A 22,734-nucleotide genomic window follows, 5' to 3' on the forward strand; every position below is an offset into this window, starting at 1 on the left:
CTAAATTAAGGGAATGAATCTATTCATTTATTATTATTCCCCATGACAAGCAACATGTCCAAAACTATAAAAGCTTATTTATGCTTTTTTTCTTTTCCTAACATAATGTTTGCATTTATTAGAATCTATCTCTAAATCATAACATACCTCTGAGAGCATGAATTCTGTTAGAGTCAAGTGGACACATGCCACGTTCCAGGCTGCCATATACATTGCTTTTTACCAATACTTCTTCTGTAAAGAGGTGACGAATAAGGTATCGAGCTGAAAGTTCTGGACGGGATTTTCCCTTTGCCACATAGATCACTGAAAATGGCAGCTGCACATTTCTCCATGGGCTACCAAGAAGCTCTAGAAGAGAAAATTAAAAAGAAAGACATTTCTAGGGTTGATTTTTAAACAGTCATATTTAACATGCTTCTAAGGAGCTAAGAAATTAACAAGGAGATCTGTTTTTTTCTAATCTTATTGTTTGGGGCTGGGCCTGATTCAGGGTAGTTCCTGTTCAATATTAAACAAAATTAGTTACTTACAGGTACTTCAAAAGTTATCAAAAGGAAATATATTTAACTATCCCATCCCAGAAGAATAAATAAGGATAGGCCTAGGAACCCTTAGGATGACTTAGCTTTTGAAGCTCCTACAGCAATCTCCAAGCCAAGTCTCTGTGATTCCCACCACCTCTTGGTAGTCTGGTATTCAATGCTGAGAAAGTGAAATCAACGATATGAGTCCTTAGTCCTCTGAACCAATAAAGTTTTGAGGAATGTGATGACTTTTAAGGAAAAATTTGCCTAAACCTAGGATAATGCTCTGACCACATTTGTGGACCAAAAAAAGAGTATGCAACATATCTGGCATGGGATAAGATCCATAACCATACATATTTCCATTTTATTTCTCCCTTTTAAAGATAGATTTTATGTGTGAGCAAAGGACACTTAATAACCTTAGTATTTTAAAAGGTAGACCTGCTTCCTTATTTACACTGAAGAGATTTTTTTTCTCAAAACACAATCCTATTTCTATTTTTTAAAATTAAAATTACAATTAAACATTCTGACAGCTGAAACAAATATAAAAAAGATGTTTTCTCTCAATATTAGATTTGAGCTATTTTTAAAAGTCAACAGTAAAATGTTAAATCATTTTAGCAAGTGAACTAAAACATCAATTTTCAGTCTAAAAATGTACTCCTTTACTATCATCTATGTTCAGTCCAAAGTGATAAAGATTAAAAACTAAGTTTAATATGTCCATGTTTTATATATGACAAAAAGTTGTGAACTTTCTATTAACCAAAAATCTAACTTTTTTGGGGAGAAGAACTATCTTAGAGAAACAGAAGTGGATTTTCCAGGTTATAAATAAATTCCATGTCTTAGACTGAAAACTGGAATATATAATACAAACTTGTTTATAGATAAGATTTTCTTTAGAATTAGAATATAAAAATTCATATAATTCACAAAAACCAGAGTTGTCTCTGGTGTCAATTTATATAGCATTAATGCTTAAAAAAGAAACAAATCTTGGATGATGTAGGGCACAAGAGAAATGAATAACTCATTTCCTCTTCCTCAACCACAGATACCATGTAATGTGAGATTTTGATATCTATAGCATATCCCTTTAGAGTATACAAGTAGCAGTAAATGCAGCACAACTAATGATTTGCTCTGGTTATAAATGTTACGCTTTTCTGGCACAAAAGTACTAGAATGAAGGAGGGAAACCCATATTATTTCTTTTATCTTTCAAAAATAAAAGATTAACACTACCCAAAGCAGATGAAAATAGCCTTGGTCCACTGACTGCCCATTATTTTTTAATTTGAACATTGAAAGAAAAAAACTAGTCTGCTGATTCAGCTTAACATTCTTGTTACTTACTATAAAACAATGATTATTTACATATATTTATCATTAGTAATTCTGTGATATACAAAAATACAAATATTGTTTGCCCTAATTTACTGAAAAGGAAATGGATGCTGAAAGGTTAATGACTTGATTAATAAATGATAATGACAAGCATCTGACTCATGTTTTCTGAAGGCTGTTATGATAAAGTAGAAAGAAAAGTGGATTTAGATCCAGGATTTGCTACTTATTACTTGTGTGAAGAGGCAAGTTATTTCACCTTTCTAGGTCTGGTTTCTTAATTTGTAAAATGCAAGACTATAGGATTGCTGTCATTTCTATCTCTAAATTTTATGCTTCAAGTTCTAATGATATTTCACATAATTCCAAAGGTAAAATATTAAAACTCACGCATTGGTTCTAAAGATGACAATTTCTTAGAAGAAGATGCTTGAAACACGTCAGGTAATGAATTAGTGTCCCATGTTGAACTTTGTATTCCATTTGTTCCTAAGGCAGTCATTTTCTTAAACCCCTGAGAACTTACTTCTCCACCTTTATTATTATAAATCAATTCTATACTCACAGATGATTCTGGGATGACTGGGAGTTTATCTTTGTTTTCAGTTTTCTCCTAAAATACAAAACTGTGATTTTAAAAAGTTCCACAATAAATATATTAGTAACAGTCTATTCACCGAGGTCAAAATTAAAACTGTACCTGGGATAGTGAGCTACTCTAAAGATTCAGTAATGACTGGACTTTAGGTAATAGGGTAGAATTTTTACAGGATGTTGAAGAAAACAAGAGTAGCAAGAATTGAAGAACAGACAAAAGATGGAACAATGCTGGTGAATAAAGTATTTTTGACCTTGCACTAAACTTGTGGCTATCTTAATCATCAAGCATTTCTGAAGCACTTAGTATGTGAGTTTAAGGGCAGGAAGAAAAAGAAATAAGATATAGGGCCTGTTTTCAAGTTTTCATTCCAATCAAGGAGACATTATATAGGACTAGGAACATAGAAGACACATACAAAGTAGACAAAAGCTAACCTCTGAGAGCTGAAGTGAGAGCAAGCTACTCTACCACATTTGCCAAGGATAGCTCCAATGGCTCATAATAAGTTGGAGGACAGGACTGAAAACAAATGAACAACAACTGCCACCTTAGAAAGGCAGGATCAAGAAAGGCTGTCTGTAGAAGGTGGCTCCTGAGATGAGTCCATAAGGAAGACAAGGATTCTAAGAAGTGGTTGGTGGGGAAGAGACAGACAATGCAAAAATACAAAGATGAGAGATGAAGTGCTGGATGGGAGAAATAGCAAATAGGCCAATATGGCTGGATTAGAGAATGTGTTGATGGGAAGTACCCAAAAAGGTAGAACAGGGGCAGATTGTGAAGAGCCTTAAATGCCAAACAAAGGAGTTTATATTTGATCTGAAATGTAAGTTGGGGAAGGGAGAAGGAAAACACAAAAATATGCAAACAGACCTATACTTAAGAGAAATCACTTTAGTAGTCATATGGAGGATACATTTGAGTAGGCTTAAAGCAGGGTGAAGATTAATTAGAAGTTTGCTGCAATATGGTTAAAGAGGTAATGATGGTTTGAACTAGGTAGTAGCTATGGAATGAATAATAATGATTTGAGGATGACCTTGAGTTTTCGAACCTGAATGGAAAAAAAAGAATAAAAGAGTAGAAGAAGGCTTGGAGAGGGAAGAGAATAAGTTGTTTTGGACATACTGGATTTGAGATGTCTATAGACATTAAGGAAGCCCTTGGTTTAAATCATACTAATCTTTTTTTACTTTTAGATCATAATGAGGAAAAAAACCATTAATGAGATTTAATATAGACACTATTTGTCTGTAACATACATTAACCTCATTACCATGTTTTCAATGAAATCCTTAAAATCTCTTCATTTAAAGTTGTGAAGTATAAGTGTGGTATTCCAGAACAAAATGCAAAGAACAATGTATATAACCTTAATGGGGGTCCACATACAAAATGAGGAATCACACAGAAGGTGAAGATGTTTAGAAAGTAGCCTTCCATATGAAAAAATAATTTAATATATAAATAATGATGAGAAATAGACTGAATTCCACGAGACTGTATTAACCTTATGAGATAAGCCATCATGTGACTCATTATTTTGGTAAAGATAAAAAGAGTAAGCAAAAAATATTGATTCTAGAAAGGTAGTTCTATATTTATGCCTTATGAGGAATAACACTATATTCACCTTAGTTACTGACTTATCTTCATATTGAAAAGAAAAATGAACAGACAAAATGCTCTCATTGTTTTTAAAAAACTTAATTCTGGCACAAAGGCAACAGTTATAAACATAATGAAATAATAATATATATGAAAATTAACTTACAAGCCTTATTTTGGTTTCACAGCAAAGACAGCGAATCATAGCATTTACATTTGTAATGCAAGTTTTCCAATCTTTTCCATGTTCACTCAGATCATAGTCAGGAAAATGAGTTGCAAGAAATTCTGTAGATGGAATTAAATGTTTAACAGTAGACAAGAATGATTTAATTTTAAATAACAAAATTTTTTAAAGAAAAAATTTAAATGTATAATCTCTTTCAAATTTGATTTTTTTTCTCTATCTCCTGAGAAAAATCAGAGTTAATTATTTTTGTTTTTCAGAGTGCTCTAGATTCTCCAAGAAATTTCTTATTTGCTAATAGAGAGGGAGAGAGAGAGAGACGACGATTTAAGTTTTATTTAAAGCTTGAACAAGAAGTTGGCATATTTCAGGGTTTTGAATGCCAAGTCATTTAAGGACCCTTTAAATCAGTATCACCACAGGTAAAAACAGAATTCTGTAAAGATGACGACACTAATTATTGTTTATAGTACTTTATGTTCCTAGACTAATCTCTTCATTTTATAGATGAGGTAACTTAGGCTAAGAAAAATGACTTCCCTAAGATCATAAAAGTTCCATCTTCTTTCAAAATTACTTAATAATGCTTGTCCTTCATTTTTGAAGAAGACAATGACATCAGGGAGGTAATGTGACAATAAGCACATGAACTGGATTTGAGTGTGTGTTGGGGGGGGGGGGGGGGGCGCGGGTGGGAGGCCTGCACTAGCTTCACTTTCTAAACCAGAACCATCTGGGTTCAGTGACCAGATACAAACCAGGGCAATTGGAAATGGCCCTGGATGCAAGGTAGTCAGGGTTAAATAACTTGCTTAAGGTCACACAGCTAGTAAATGGTGAGTGTCTGAGGCCAGATTGGAACTCCCATCCTCCTGACTCCAAGATCTGTGCTCTATCCACTGTGCCACCATAGATGGTTCAGATATACAGAAAACAAGTTCACCCAGGATAATGTGTCAACATCATTCAAGTAACTCAAGCCTTACTATCAACTTTTCTAGTTGGATAGGTTTCTATTTCATATATACTTCTTCAATGACAGAAAGACAATAATTATAGACTCACTTAAAAAAAAAAAAGATTTTGCAACAAAGACCTGGAATTAGCTACAGAGAAAAATCACAAGGATCTAGATCTAATAGCCAAATGAACTTTAATTCACAACAGATAAGTATTTTACTAAGATTTCTGTGTTACTCAGATCTAAATTTATTTTTAATAAATGCTAACCTTTATCAATGGAACATATCTTAACAAACTTAATTGTCCTCAAAATTTCACAAAGTTCCTAATTTGTAAAATTATTATTCTACAAATAACTTACATACCTCTTATTGCAGCAACTTTATTGGGATCTAAAGTTCTTCGACCCCGTGCACTGACGCCCATAATACTACACAACAGTGTTTCCTTGGGGAACAAAACTCGAACCAAGTAACGTGCTGCATACTTGGGTTTGGTCTTTTGGCGAGCTTTCATCAAGTATGTCCCAGGAACCTTTACATTCCTCTTTGGATCACCAATGTACTCTAAAAAATTAGATTCAAGGGGAACATTTAATTTTGGGGGGACACTAAAAGGTAATGGGCTAGGTGAAGCTCAAGTGAACAGAATTCTCCATTTTCTGTACCCAGACATTAATTTTTTTATGCTTTTAAGTTTCTTATTCTATCACCTACTTTTTATTTTATGTTCTCTTTATTTGGTGTCTTCCTTATTGTCATGAATTTTTTCCCTTTTTTGTCCTGAACTACATTCTTTTAATAAAGCCCCTTGTTTATAATACCAAGCTAAATCTTTCTTGTTTCTAGCAGCAGCAGGATGTGTCATCAAGATCATCTCTCCCCCCACCCCACTTTTCTATTTCAAAACTACAGTCAAAAAAGCAATGGATAATCCTAAAAGTCTCTCCTACTTTTGCCAAATAATGAAGAAAAACATACTACTTAGAAGTGGTCTCAAAGATGTCTTAATCTTTGTTTTAAATTGAGATTTTTATAGAATGAATCTTTGGAAATGTATTGTTCCAAAATTAAATTATAAAGTTAGCCTTTATATGAAGGGAATTCCTTCATATACTGTGGACTGAACTTATCTCTGACATAAAGGATTCTGGTGGTAAAAAAAAAAAATCAGTCTTCTGAACAGAAATGTCACTTCTTGCTATTTCACTTTATGGATAAACTATAGAGATTCCCAGTGTGGATTGTTCAAAACTCACCAAAACTAGGATTGATGCAGACAGAAGATGAAAGGACTTCTTGACTAAGACTTGCATTTTCCTGTGAAGATGGGAAACCCATCATGACAGTAGTATTCCTTCCCACATAGGCTTCTGGTTTTGTTGGTACCATGGTAATTTTTACTGAAGAACATTTTCCAGCTGAGGTTGTATTTTCAACAACTGTGTCGACTAACTTGGATTGTAAAGAAACGTCAGGTATTTTGTCGGCTACTGCCGTGAACGGTTGATACAGTGAATGTGTAGAGACAATTGTAGGAAGAGGAGGACTCTGTCTGAGGCCTTGTTGCTGTGATTCAGTTTTAAGTGGTGTCTGAACAGACTTTCCCACAGAGTTGGTTTGAACATGATTTTGTGGTGGCATTACTACCAAAGATGGGCTAGGACCTCCCTGTCCAGGGGGAGAGATCTGAATGCTGGATTCCCTTTCCATTGGTTTTTGTGTTTGAATTTTTCCATGAGGTACATGATTAGAACTTCTATACGTAAATCCAATTGGCCTCTGAAATATTAGAGTAACATAAAACAATTCTGAGAAAAAGTGTAGTGAGAGGGAGTTAAATAAATGTTGGACCTCCAAATAAACATTTGTTTTAGCACCATGATTTATTGCTTAAAATGTATCTTTGGGAGGACCTTCAAGGTCATTTGGCACTCCTGCCCCCACCCCAAATATCAATTCCTCTATAAATATTAATAATAAATAGTAATTCACCCTTTGGTTGAACATTTCTAGTTACATTAGTCTTTCCATTTTCAAGGAGTTCAAATCATTGTAAGCTTTCATAAGATTGAATTGGTTTTAGTTCTTTGTCTTAGGAGTATTTTGGAATAAGCACAATTCTACTTCATAGCAGTAAATAATAATTTATTAAGTACTTAGTATGTGCCAGGCATTCTAGTAGGTGATAAAGACAAATATCAAATGAACTCTACCCTAAAGAAACTTACATTTTATAGGCAAGAAAAACATGTACATATATAAGCCTACAAAAAGAGATACAAAATAAATATAAGAATGAAGTCACTATCTGCTAGAAAAGGACAAGAAATCAGGAAAGGCCTCATGGAGAGGTGGCATCTGAGTTGAGCTTTGTAGGAAGCTAAATTCTACAAGATTATAGTGGGAAGAAGTACATTCAGGCAAAGATATACAAAGGCATGAAAATGGGAAGTGAAATATAATGCATAACAAAAAGCCAGAAGGACAGTTTGAACAAACCAAAGAGTTCAAAGAGAATAATCAGACAGATAGGGGAAGACTTTAAATGCCAAACAAAAGAATTTATATTTTAACTGGAAATAAGAGAGGGGGCTACTAGAGTTTAATGACTAGAGAAGTGGCATGTCCAGATGAATACTTTTGGAAAATCACCTTGACAATTGTATGAAGGATTAATTAAAGTGGGAGACTTGAGACAGGGCTATCACAACAGTTCAGGTGAAATATGATGAGAGACTAACCTAGAATGGTGACTGAATAAGTGAATCGAAGGGGAATGGATATGAGAGACAACTGTGGAAGTGAGAATTTTTAAAACTTGACAAATAAATAGATATGGAAAAAAAAGGGGGGGAGTAGAGTGAGACATTGAGGATGACTTCAAGATTGTGAATATGGGTTAACTAGAAAGATGTTGTTAGTATCAATAGCTTCAGATAATTTCAATAAAGGGGTAAATTGTGGGGAGGGGGAAATGGTAAGTAGTTCTATTTTGGATATGTTGAGTTAGAGATTCCTATGGAACATCAAGTTCAAAACAACCAATAAGCAGTTTGGTGAGATCAGATTGGAGCTCAAGAGATTCGTATCAGATATATAATAAACATTTTTGGAGTAATTGAACTCATAAGAAATCAGAAGATCATTAAAAGAGGGAATGTGGGGGCGGCTAGGTGGCACAGTGGATAAAGCACCAGCCCTGGAGTCAGGAGTACCTGGGTTCAAATCTGGTCAGACACTTAATAATTACCTAGCTGTGTAGCCTTGGGCAAGCCACTTAACTCCATTTGCCTTGCAAAAACCTAACAAAGATGCGATATGGAGAGAAGAGGGCCTAGGAAAAAGCACTGGAGTAAGTACATACTTAGGCAATATGAATCCAGCAAAGACACTAGAAGAAACAGTTTAGAGAAGGTAGCTGCACAACCAAGAACAGGGTCATGAAAACTCAGAGAGGAGAGAATACCCAGGAGGAGAGGCTAATCAATTGTCAAATGTTGCAAGGATTTCAAGAAAGATGAAGACACTGAGTCCCAGCCCCCAAAACTTAGGAGAACGCAGGACTAGCTCTTACCTAAAAACAGTCACAAAATAGGCAGGAAATGTGAGCAATAAAAGAACCCGACTATAGAAAGTTATTATGGTGACAGGGAGAATTAAGGCAGATTTAAAACAGAACAATGTCAAAATACCTACATGTGAAGACTCAAAAAAAATTGTAATCTGGTCTCAGGCCCAAAAAGACCTCCTAGAAGGGCTTAAAAAGAAAATTTAAAAAAATTAGAGAAAAGAAGAAAAATAGGGAAATGAGAATAATGCAAGAGAATTATGAAAAAAGAGTCAACAGTATGGAAAAAGATATCAAATGGAAAAGTACAAAAGTTCACTGTAAATACTAATTCCTTAAAAATTAGAATTGAGCAGGTAAAAGTTAATGGCTCAATACACTAAGATAAAATAAAATAAAAAGTAAAATAAAATGGAGGAAAATGTAAAATTTTTCACTAGAAAACTCAGAAGAGACAATTTAAGAATTAATGGAATAAGGGGCAGCTAGGTGGTATAGTGGATAAAGCACCGGCCCTGGAGTCAGGAGTACCTGGGTTCAAATCTGGTCTCAGACACTTAATAACTACCTAGCTGTGTGGCCTTGGGCAAGCCACTTAACCCCATTTACCTTGCAAAAAAAAAAAAAAACCTAAAAAAACCCTGCAAAAACCCCAAGAATTAATGGAATATTTGAAACTCATGATCAAAAAAAACTAACAAAAAACCAAACCAAACCCTGGACAACATCCTTTCAGAAAATATCAAGGGAAACTTTCCTGATAAATGAGAACCAGAGAGTAAACTAGAAATTGAAAGAATTCACCTATCACCAACTGAAAGAGATGCCCTAATGAAAACTTCTAGTACTATCATAGTCAAATTCCAGGACTAACAGATCAAGGAGAAATGCAAACTAGAGATACACACACACACACACACACACACACACACACACACAAACAAAAACAGGCATGTATATCATTAACAAAATCCAGCAGCAAGAGACAGAAAGATTCTATTTAAAATAAATGTAGAAAAATACAAATACTTAGGAGTCTATCTGCCAAATCAAACCCAGGAGATATATGAACACAACTACAAAACAATTTTCACACAACAAATAAAATCAGATCTAAACAACTGGAAAAATGTCAATTATTCATGGGTACGCTGAGCTTAATGTAATAAAAATGACAATCTTGTCTAAGTTAAATCACTTATTTAGGCCATATCAATCAAACTACCAAAGAATTATTTTACAGTTACAAAAAACAGTAGCAAAATTCATGTGGAGAAATAAAACATCAAGAATATCAAGGGATTTAATTTCAAAAAATGCAAAGGAAGGTGGGGTCTAGCCATAAGAGATCTAAAAATATTATAAAGCAGCAGTTATCAAAACCATCTGTTACTGGTGAAGAAACAGAGTGGTGAATCAGTGGAATACATTAGCCACACATAACATTAAATGATGATAGTAATCTAACGTTTGATAAATTCAAACTTTTGAAACAAAATCTGCTGGGAAAACTGGGAATAGGTATGGCAGAAAATAGGTATAGACCAACATCTCACAACATCTTTGACCAAGATAAGGTCAAAAAATAGTATATGATTTACAGATAAAGGGGGATACCATAAACAAATTAGAAGAACACAAAATGGTTTCTTTGTCAGATCTTAGCTAAGGTAAGAATTTAGGACCAAAGAAAATCTACAGGTCATTGCAAAATGCAAAATGGATAACTTTGATTCTATAAAATCAAAAGGTTTTGCACAAATAAAATCAATACAATCAAAATTAAAAGGAAAACAGAAAACGGAGGGAAATTTTTGCAACTGGTATCTCTAATAAAGTTCTCATTTCTCAAATATATAGAGTACTAAGTCAAATTTAAAACAATGACCAATATAATGATAATAATAATGACCAGTGATAAATAACAATCGAAAATATATCTATCTAAAAATATGCTCCACATCAAAAACAACTTTGAGATATCACCTTAAACCTCTCAGAATGGCTAATATATCAAAAAATGAAAATGATGGATGCTGGAGGTATGTGGAAAAACTAGAACACCAAGACATTGTTGATGGAGTTATGAATGATGCAACAATTCTGGAGAACAATTTAAAACTATGCCCAAAGGGCAGCTAGGTAGCATAGTGGATAAAGCACCGGCCTTGGAGTCAGGAGTACCTAGGTTCAAATTCGGGTCTCAGACACTTACTTAATAATTACCTAGCTGTGTGGCCTTGGGCAAGCCACTTAACCCCATTTGCCTTGCAAAAAAAAAAAAAACACCTAAAAAAAAAACTATGCCCAAAGGCATATATATATGTGCATGCATACATACATATAGACTGACAGATAACTTGTGCATACCCCTGATCTAGCAATATTAATGCTGGGTCTATATCCAAAAGACATTAAAAAAAGGGGGGGAGGGGGAAAGTCCTATTTGACCAAAAGTATTTATAGCAGCTCTTTTTGTGATGACTAAGAATTGGAAATCAAAATGATGTCCATCAGTTGGGGAATGGCTAAACTATCTGTGGTATATGATGATTATGATGGAATAATAATATTGTGTTATAAGAAATGACAAATGCATTTAGAAAAACATGAACTTAAGTGAACTGAGAAGAAACAGGAAAATATAACACACAGTAACAGCAATATTGTATTATGAAGAACTGTGAATGACTTAGCTATTCTCAGCAATACAATGATCCAAAATAATTCCAAAGGATTTATAATGAAGCTCGTTATCTGCATCCAGATAAAGAAATGATATTATTTGAATACAGATTGAAACAAAGTATTTTTTACTTTCTTTTATTCAAATTGCCTTTTAAAAAAATGACTACATGTAAAACCTAGAGCTGATTCTTTACTATCTTGGGGAGGTAAAGGAGAGAAGAGAGAGAGAAGAAAGAATTTGGAATTCAAAAACTTAAAAAAAACTGTCTTAATATGTTATTGGGGAAAAATAAAATATATTTTTAAAAAAGATTATTGGTAGATATATGGAGATCAATTTCTCTTGAGTGAAATGGCTGGAAGTAAAGACAGATTTCAACTGAGACATGAGTCAAAAGAGAGGAAGTAATAGTGTGAAATAGTCTTTTTTTTTCCTTAAGGAATTTACCTATGAAAAGAAGAAAAGATATAGGATAATAGCTTGAAAGGATGGCAGGATTAGAAGAGGTTAGTCCTCCCTTTCCCCCTCCCAATAACAACCCATTTATTATGTCTCACCAGACTCCATAATGGAAAGAGAGACGATAGGTTTAAATCACATCTCTAATCCTTATTACCTGTGTGACTTTAAGCAAGTCACTAAACCTGGCTGTACCTCAGTATAAATGAGAAGGCTGAACTGGAGAGCCTCTGAGGTGCTTTTGAGCACTCTAACTATATGCATATGAACTGCCTGCCCCTTATAGATCCCCCCCCCCCCTGCCTTCCAACACCTTCTACTAATCATTTTGGAATAAGGGGGTTTCTTTCTCAATCTGGTTAGCCTTCTCAAGGTATATTTCAGCTTGTCAATGTACCTAGCCCCATTCTTGGTCTAGGGTTTCATTAATGAAGCCTAAAATGTATTTGACTTTATCAGAAGTAATATCAGCTTGACTCATACTGAGCATGCAGCAAAAAAAAAAAATTTAAAAAAGCACATATTAGATTTTTTTAAATTATTCAATTTTTTTCAAACCTGAATTAATCTATGTATGTACTCCAAAAAAGAATGTGGTGTTAGGGGAGAGATAACACTTAAACAGAATCTCTGCAATCCTAGAGCTAAGGTCATTAAGAGTACACAGCACTACAGTTATAAAGACAGTACCATGCAATGTCTAATCAATCAATAAACAGCTCTTATTTTGTGCCACACAAGTGAAACACAACTGTACTTTCCTAAGTCTCAAAGTCACATTCTAACAGAAAGTGGCAAGTAGATAGGAGACTGGTCCTAGGCTCTTTGAAGGGAGCAGAAGGGATCAGGGAAGACTTCATGGAGAAGGTAGTGCTTAGATTCAGAGGAAACCAGGAACTAGAGGAGGCCGAGGTGAGGAGGGATAGTGGTCCAGGCCTGGGGGACAGCCAGGGTAGAGGGAGAGAGAAAGGAGGCAGGAGAGAAGACTGTAGGGCCAGGACCTGAAGCAATGTGTCAGAGTGCAAGAAAAGGGACCAGGGTATGAAGAGATTTAAAAGTCAGAAGTCTAGGGGTGGCTAGGTGGCGCAGTGAATAGAGCACCGGCCTTGAAGTCAGGCATACCTGGGTTCAAATTCGACCTCAGACACTTACTAATTACCTAGCTGTGTGGCCTTAGGCAAGCCACTTAACCCCATTGCCTTGCAAAAGCTTAAAAAAAGTCAGAAGTCTAAAGGGGGAGATAATAATTAATTAATGTGGGGAGGGGAACAGAGAAGCAAGGAAATCTTGGTGAGACCTTAAAAGATGAATTGAGAAATGATGAAATAAAATAAAAGTTGGTTTGAGATTCAAGGGACTATCAGGGAAAAGGAGGATATTCTGGGCACTGAGAGCAGTCAGCAAGGGGACCAGACATATGTATAGTGTTTTGGGTACAGAGACTAGAAACCAAAAAACCCCAATTAAATACCAAATTAGAAATTCTAAAAATTAAAGGAGAAATTAATATAATTGAAAACAAGGAAACTATTGAACTAATAAATAAAATGAAGAGTTGGTTTTATAAAAACAAAAACAATAAAATTGACAAACCTCTGGTTAATTTGATTTAAAAAAAAGAAAGAAGAAAACCAAATTGTTAGTATCATAAATTTAAAAAGGTGAACTCACCACCAATAAGTAGGAAATTAAAGTAATAATTCTGGATTTTGTCCAACTGTTAAATTTGATAATCGAAATGAAATGGATGAATATTTACAAAAATATAAGTTGCCCAGGTTAAATGAAGAGGAAATTAAATACCTAAATAACCTATCTCAGAAAAAGAAATTCAACAAGCCATTGCTGAACTCCCTAAAAAAAAAAATCTCCAGGGCCAGATTCATAAGTGAATTCTATCAAACATTTAAAGAACAATTGGCCCCAATTCTATATAAACTCTTTGGAAAAATAGGTGAAGACAGGAAGAGTCAACAGAGAAAATTATAGACCAATTTCCCAAATGAATTATAGATGCAAAAATCTTAAATAAAATCTTAGCAAAGCAATTACAACAAGTTATCACTAGGATAAATCACTATGACCAAGCAGGATTTATCACAGGAAGACAGGGTTGGTTCAATATTAGGAAAACTAAGCATAATTGGCTATATCAATAACAACAAAACCTATCAGAAATCATATGATTATATCAATAGATGCTGCAAAAACCTTTGATAAAATACAGCACCCATTCCTACTAAAATACTAGTGAACATAGGAATAAATGGATTGTTCCTTAGAATGACTAGTAGTATCTATCTGAAACCATCAACAAGCATATATGCGATGGGGATAAGCTAGAGGCATGCCCAATAAGATCAGGAACGAAATAAGGATGCCCATTATCACCACTACTATTAAATATTGTGTTAGAAATGTTAGCTTCAGCAATAAGAGAAAGGAAATGGAAAGAATTAGAATTGGGAAGGAAGAAACAAAATTCTCACTCTTTGCAGGTGTCATGATGGTAAACCTAGAGAATCCCAAAAACCTACTAGAAACAAATAGCAACTTTAACAATGGTGCAAGATATAAAATAAACCCTCATGAATCCTCAGCTTTTTTATATATTAGTGGCAAGATACAGCAGCATGAGCTAGAAAGAGAAATCCCATTCAAAGTAACCTCAGACAATATAAAATGCCTGGGACTCTACCTGCCAAGGCAGACTCAGAAAACTCTATGAAAACAATTACAAAATACTTCTCACACAAATAAAAATCAGATTTAAATAATTGGGCAAATATCAACTACTCATGGATAGGCCGAGCTAATATAATAAAAATAATAATTCTACCTAAATTAAAATTCTTATCTACTGCTCTATCCATCAAAATTCCAAAAAAATTATTTTAATGAGTTAGAAAAAAGTATAAGTAAATTCATATGGAGAAAAAAAAATCAAGAATTTCCAGGGATTTAATGAAAAAAAGGGTAAAAGAAGATGGCTTAGCCCTACCAGATCTAAAATTATATTATTAAAGCATCAGTCATCAAAACTGTCTGGTATTGGCTAAGAAATAGAGTGGTACATCAGTGGAATAGACTAGGTGCAATAGCAGGAAATGATTATAGCAATCTGCTGTTTGATAAACCCAAAGAGTCCAACTTCTGGGATAAAAACTCTCCAATAAAAACTGTTGGGAAAATTGGAAATGGCAGAAATTTGTATTAGACCAACATCTCACACTCTACACCAAGATAAGATCAAAACAGGTGCAGGATTTAGACATAAAAAACAATATTATAAGCAACCTAGGAGATCAAGGAATAGTTTACCTGTCAGATCTAGGGAAAGGGAAGAAGTTTATGACTAAGGAAGAGAAAGAGATGGAGAACATCATTAAAACAAACTAGATGATTTTGATTACACTGAATTAAAAAGCTTTTGCAGAAACCAAACCACTGTAATCAAGATCAAAAGAAATGTAAGTAAACTGGGAAACAATTTTTACAACTAGTATTTCTTTTCTTTTCTTTTTTTTTAAGGTTTTTGCAAGGCAAACGGGGTTAAGTGGCTTGCCCAAGGCCACACAGCTAGGCAATTATTAAGTGTCTAAGACCAGATTTGAACCCAAATACTCCTGACTCCAGGGCCGGTGCTTTATCCACTATGCCACCTAGCTGCCCCACAACTAGTATTTCTGACAAAGCATTTATTTCTAAAATATATAGAGAATTGAGCTGTGAACTCATCCAACCTTTCTGGAGAGCAATTTGGAATTATGCCCAAAGGGTTATAAAAATTTGTACTACTGGGTCTATATCCTGAAGAGATCATGGAAAAAAAGGGTAAAAACATCACTTGTACAAAAATATTCATAGCAGCCCTATTTATGGTGGCAAAGAATTGGAAATTGAGTGAATATCCATCAATTGGGGAAATGGCTAAACAAATTGTGGTATATGTATGCGACGGAACACTATTGTTCTATTAGAAACCAGGAAGGATGGGAATTCAGAGAAGCCTGGAAGGATCTGCATGACCTGATGTTGAGCAAGATGGGCAGAACCAGAAAAACATTGTACACCCTAACAGCAACATGGGGGTGATGATCAACCTTGATGGACTTGCTCATTCCATCAGTGCAACAACGAAGGACAATTTTGAGCTATCTGTGATGGAGAATACCATCTGTATAGAAAGAAAGAATTGTAGAGTTCAAACAAAGACCAAAGACTATTATCTTTAGTTTTTTTTTAAAAGTTACCTTATTATGTAATTTTGCTTAAGGATATGATTTATCTCTCATCACATTCAATTTTGATTAATGTATAGCATGGAAACAATATAAAGACTATCAGACTGTCTTCTGTGAGGGATGGGGGGGAGAGAAGAGAGATTGGGGGGAAAATTATAAAATTCAAAAAACAAAAAAAGAGACTAGAAAACCTGGTTATGGACAAAATGTGGAAAAGAATATGAAAAGCTCTAAAGGTAGATTGGGAAGGACTTTAAATTCCAAGCAGAGAAATATGAATTTTACCCAAAAGGCAATAGGGATCTTCTGAGAAGTGATATATGGAAGTCTATGTACATGAAGAAGTTCATATATAGAAAGAAGTCGGATGAAGGACAGGCAGAAGGGCAGTGGTCACTGCAATGCCTCTTTAGGTTCTAGGAATTTCAATGTACTGTTGTCATGAAGGCCTTGTGCTAGGTCCATGGTACAGGGAACAAAAGAGAGATGCAGCAGCTGCCTAACCATGTTGCCTTCTTACTATACTTGTGCACTTTGTTTTATTAATATCTTTTTTATTTATTTTTAAATTTTCATCCATTTGTACATGCGTATTTCCAAGTTACCCATCACCTTTTCTCCCTACCCCCCTCCCCTCAGTAGGGAACAGTCAGGTTAGCATTGTACATACATATTTTGTTAAACATATTTACAAATTAGTAATTTTTGGCATGATGAATTAGGATTAAGGGAAAGAGATACATAAGAGACAATTTTTATAAAGTGTTCATGAGATGTGGTAAGGGTGTTTTTTTCTGTGTTTTCTTTTATTTTGTTTTTCTTCTTCTGGTTGGTGATAACATAGTCCATAACCAGTCTAATACAGCTGTCCTAGCTCTCTGGACTGTTGAGAGGAATTGCTTCCATCAAGGCTGTTCATTTTGCATTACATTGATTAGAATGTGTACACTGTTCTCTTGGTTCTATTCCCTTCGCTCAGCATCAGATCCTGTAAGTCATTCCTTGCTTCTCTAGAGATGGACCATTCATGGTTTCTTATAGAACAATAATATTCCACAGTATTCATGTACCATTAACTTGATTAACCATTCCCCAATTGATGGGCATCCCCTCCATTTCAAATTCTTTGCCACTACAAAAAGAATTGCTATGAAAATTTTGGAAAATGTTGGACTTTTCCCATTTTGGATAATTTCTCCTGAATTTAGACCTAGAATTGGAATTGCTGGATCAAAGGGTATGAGGAGTTTTATTGCTCTTTGGACATAGCTCCATATTGCTCTCCAGAAAGGTTGGATCCATTCACAATTCCACTAGCAAGGCATCGATGCCCCCAATCCTTCCACAACCTAACACTGACCAGCTTCCCTTTTCTCATCTGGACTAATCTAATAGGTATGAGATGATACCTCATTGTTGTTTTAAATTTGCATTTCTCTAACCAATAGTGATTTGAAGCATTTTTTCATGATTACATATAGTCTTAATTTCTACACTTGAAAACTGTCTGTTCATATCCTTTGACCATTTATCAATTGAAGAATGACTTGTGACCTTATAAATTTAATGCAATGCTCTATATATTTTAGAAATGAGACTTTTATCAAAACTTCTGAAGGTTATTTCACAGCTTTCTCCTTTTTTTCTAATTTTGGCAGCACTGATTTTATTAGTGCAAAAACTTTTTAATTTAATACAGTCAAAATCACTCATTTTGAAGTTTATAATGTGTACTAATTCTTGTTTGGTCATAAATTTATCCCTCTTCTATACATCAAATAGAGAGTGTATTTTCTAGCCTATTAATTTATTTGTGGTATCGCTCTTTATGTCTAAATCCTGTACCCATTTTGACCTTATTTTGGTATAGGGTGTAAGATGTAGATCTATGCTTAGTTTTTGCTATACTATTTTCCAGTTTTCCCAACAATTTTTGTCAAATAGTGAGTTCTTATCCCAGAGGCTGATGTCTTTGAGTTTGTCAAATAGTAAATTGCTATAGTCATTTACTGTAGTTTCTTTTGAACCAATCCTAATCTACTGATCCACTACTCTATTTCTTAACCAGTACCAGGTAGTTTTGAAGACTGCTGCTTTATAGATCTGGTAAAAACTAGGTCACTTTCCTTTACATTTTTTTTTTATCAGTTCCTTTGCTATTCTTGCCCTTTTGTTGCTCCAGATGAATTCTGTCACTATTTTTTGTAGCTCAATAAAGTAGTTATTTGGTAGTTTGATTGGCATGGCACTTGCACTTTGTTTTAAACATTAGCACAGAACTTAATATTTACTTACGGCTTTTAAACTCTGTATTGTTAAATATGGTGCATTATTACAAGTTATTGAGATTTTGCCTTTAATTTAATCATCTTTGTTGTTGTTCAGTTGTTTTCAATACTGTCTGACTCTTTAAGACTCATTTGTGGTTTTCTTGGCAAAGATACCGAAGATACCGCAGTTACCTTTTCCAGCTCATTTTATAAAATAGGAAACTGAGGAAAATAGAATTAAGTGTTTTGCCCAATCATATAGCTGAGTAAATGTCTAAGACTAGATTTGAACTCAGGAAGATGAGTCTTCCTGACTCCAGGGTAGGCACTTTATCCACTGCGCCACTCAACTGCCCTAATTTTGTCTAAATCCAAAGCTTCCCAGTTTTGTGTGATGCACAGATCTGATCAAGTCACCCTCATCAAGGTCCTAATCCATACTACTGATAAAAATGATGAACAGAAAAATATTGTAGCAGCATTATTGGCAAATGTCCTTTAAATTGACAGTCAGTGTTCTCTGGGTCTCATCTTCAACTGTTTGCAAATATACTTAATTTTACTCTCATCAGATGATCATTATGAAATACCTATTTTTTTTTTTTTGCCAAAAATCCTACTTCCAGTTTAGTAACTCAGCAGAAAAAAATGGATTACTTCTCAATACCTAAATAGTCCAGGCAGGTCACATTGGGGGGCCTATACTAGAGTAGTGGTAAGGGGAATACACAGGAGAAAGGAAATAATATCACAGAAGTGAATGGAACTTAGAAAATGGTTAATAGTGAGAGCTAAGGGCAATAAAAGGTAGCACCAAATTTTCAAGCATGGAAATTGGGTTAATGATGGTACCACTGAGAGGAATAGGGAAGTAAGAAATAAAAGGATTAAGTGAGAGATACTAAATTTTCTTTCAAACATGTTGAATTTGAGGTTCTGACAGGGACATTCAAGAGGGCAACAGGCAGTTGAAGACACTGATCTAGAGTTCAGTAGAAAGGTCAAGGCTGGACATATAGAATTAGGATCATCTCCAACAAGGTAAAAGCTGGCTGTGGGAAAGAGAGAGAGAGACAGAGAGAGAGAGAGAGACAGACAGACAGAGAGAGAGACAGAGAGAGAGAGAGACAGAGAGAGAGAGACAGAGAGAGAGAGAGAGAGACAGAGAGACAGAGAGAGAGAGAGAGAGAGAGAGAGACAGAGAGAGAGAGAGAGAGGAGAGAGAGAGAGAGAGAGAGAAGGGCCAACTATGCATGCAGAGATAAATATCAAGAGGAAGAGGAACTTGTAAAGAAGCAATAAGAGAGTAAGAAAAAAAGTCATAATGTTAGCTCTGGATCATTTATACTAGCCTGATGTCTTCAGGAACACTGGGGAATTTATAATGACTGTAAAAATATTATTACTACACTTACAGGTTTGAGAAGCAATGGCTTCATCCGATTACGCTGCATTTCTGAAACTTTTCCATGAAGCAGATCAAACTTCTTATCTAGTTTCTGGATTGCATCATACATTGCCTAATATAATAAAAATAATTTGGTGGTTATTGTTTCAAAAGTAAAAGTCTTAAAAATGAAAATTCCATTAAAACCAACTTATACTAGGTGAACCTAGGAAATCCTTATTAAAGATTTAATCTTATCATTAACCACCTTATTTCATACAGAATTATGAATATTTAAAGATGAAAAGGACCTGAGAAATCACCAACTTAAACACTTCACTTTTACAGATAAAAAATCAAAGTTAAAGTAACCTACTCATTAACATCAGTACAAGTGCTATCAGAAACTTGAATTTACTATAAAGGATTTTTTCAAGCACTAAAGAATTTCTTAATACTGAAGAATAAATATTCTTTAACACCTATACCAATCAGCTTCATGACTGAGTACTTTCACATCTCTGAATGTTAAAGCATTATATAGCTTTCTGAAGTCATACAGGTCTTAGTGTTGCCCAAGAAATGAATTACAACATAACCCAACTCCCCATGATCTATTTTGTTAGGTCCCATAGAGTCTAGGATTAAATATACCTCCTTACAGAACTCATCCAGTACTACCACTCACTTCCAATTGACTTTGTTCCTTTCATGATAGCATTGTATAGACCAGGATACAGTTTTCTTATATTCATATATATCCATATTTAGTATGGTTTTTCATTTTATATACTACACACACATATAAACACATCCATACATAAGGATCGTATATGCAATCAAATATAATACAAAAAGATATGAAGAAATAGCTAACTTAGGTGGAAATCATGTCTCATTCTGTATCTGTGGCAGCTAGACTAGTTCTAGTTAGGAATAAAGACCTAGGTGTGTCTTCTTGTCTAAAGTGATCCTAGAAGAGCTTGTGCAGGCCCTCTGATCCTTTCTGATCAGAAATCAATGAAAATGTAGTAGGTTTAGCTATGTTCTATAGCAGATGAAAATGGCCTGCCTCAAAAGCAGTCATTTTTCTCTAAAGAGATATAACTTAAGATCTAACAATCAACCATATTTCTGCATGCAATAATATCAATACTACATTGGAACAGTTCTTTTAAGACTATTGTGCTATAAGGAATGACAAACAGGATGGTTTCAGAAAAACCTGGGAAGATTTATATGAACTCTCTGTGAAGGGAAGTGAGCAGAACCAGGTGGACATTGAACCCAGTAACAGCAATATTGCAAGGATGAAAACTGAGAAAGACTTAGTTATTCTGATCTAGACACTGATCTAAAACAATTCCAAATGATTCATGATAAAAATGCTATCCCTCTGAAGAGAGAAAACTGAAACTCTGAATGCTTTTATTGAAATATATATTTTTACTTTATTTTTATTGTTTTTTACATGTGTTTTCTTTTGTAGCATGGTTAATAGTTTGTATGACCTCACATGTATAACTGAAATCAAAGTGCTTGCCTTTTCAAAGAAGTGGGAGGGAGAGGAAGAAGGGAAAGAACTGGAACAGAAAATTATCTAAAACGGTTAAAATTATTTTAAATATAAGTGGGAAATATTTAATGAAATAAAAAAAGAAAAAAAGCACTTTTAAATTTCAAAGAATTTAACACCTCATTTTATCTTAGAGATCTTATCCAATGTATCCATCTAATCTTATCTACATAGTGAATCTTTTTGTAATACAATCAAAATTTTATATGTACATAATTTTTATCTTTGCAACAAATTGTTTTTATTTTTCGAAAACCTTAATGGACCACTATTTTGCTTTAAGATGGCAGAATGATTTTCAAACAAGATTTCTCATTTACAGTCAAACCAAAATTGATTAAAATCAGTAATTTTAAAGAGTAGAACAAAAAAACCCTGAAATTTTATGAGTTCTAACTGAAAAAGACCTTACTTTATTGCAACAAAGATAGTTTTACTAAAATGAAATGGTAAAGTAGATTACTGTATAATTACTGTTTAATCTAAGTTGATATACTTTATATTGCTAATTAGAAATAAGAAAAATCTATGCATGTCCTGATTTAACAAAGTTCTAATTAACAGTAAAATGATATTACATGAGATACAGAATTTTTTAAGGTTTTAGAATTATCTAAGGATTCATAAATTTGATACCTGGCAATAGTTCAGGACTTCAAGGAGTGTTTTTTGATAATCTCCTGTGTAGGATGCTTCAGATACAACACTACCCTGTTAAGATTACAAAAGCAGACAATTGATATTTAATATCATAAAAGATCAAATGAAGCATTCTACAAAACTCATTACTTCATATTGTATGATTTTTTTACCCAGCAAAAAACATGAACCTCAATCCTTTTCTTTAAGATGATAAATAAATTCTTAGCAATTAGTAATTTAAATTACTTACACATTCAAAATCTGGTTCATATTCATATACAACACTTCCACTATTCTCATAATTAGGTTCTTGAACACTCATCTAAGAAAAAACATATTAGAAAATTAAAAGATCAAAGGAAAAGTTGAAGAAAAGTTCAAGATAACTGTAAGCTTTGAAGATGCTCTAAGAAAAGCCTGTTTATAACATCAAATAGAAAAGACTCTGACTACTTCAAAAATACATGAAAAGGTATACTTGTAGAAATATTTTCTCATTAACACTTCCACAGTTAAGGAACAGAAGAATTAACTCCTTACATACTTCAAATTATTAACAAAACCAATATAACATAACCAGAATGTGTCTTAATACCAAATATTTCATTTGAATACAGTCCATATAGAATAAGAAGCAAATCAAATAGTGCCACCC

General features: G+C 34.0%; 1 protein-coding gene across 1 annotated transcript in view; it reads right to left on the reverse strand.

Annotated features, from left to right (window-relative positions):
* BEND2 (BEN domain containing 2) overlaps nucleotides 1–22,734 on the reverse strand; it is a 146,121-nt gene that overhangs the window by 9,693 nt on the left and 113,694 nt on the right. Inside the window, exons 10-14 of the mRNA XM_074192794.1 lie at nucleotides 6,501–7,023; nucleotides 5,608–5,808; nucleotides 4,259–4,380; nucleotides 2,274–2,496; nucleotides 148–351 (exon numbers count right to left, since the gene is read on the reverse strand). Coding sequence (XP_074048895.1) covers nucleotides 148–351; nucleotides 2,274–2,496; nucleotides 4,259–4,380; nucleotides 5,608–5,808; nucleotides 6,501–7,023 — 1,273 coding nt within the window. The remainder of the gene's footprint in view (nucleotides 1–147; nucleotides 352–2,273; nucleotides 2,497–4,258; nucleotides 4,381–5,607; nucleotides 5,809–6,500; nucleotides 7,024–22,734) is intronic.

The sequence above is a fragment of the Macrotis lagotis genome, chromosome 6 (genome assembly GCF_037893015.1).
Source record: "Macrotis lagotis isolate mMagLag1 chromosome 6, bilby.v1.9.chrom.fasta, whole genome shotgun sequence".
NCBI classification, from domain to species: Eukaryota; Metazoa; Chordata; class Mammalia; order Peramelemorphia; family Peramelidae; genus Macrotis; species Macrotis lagotis.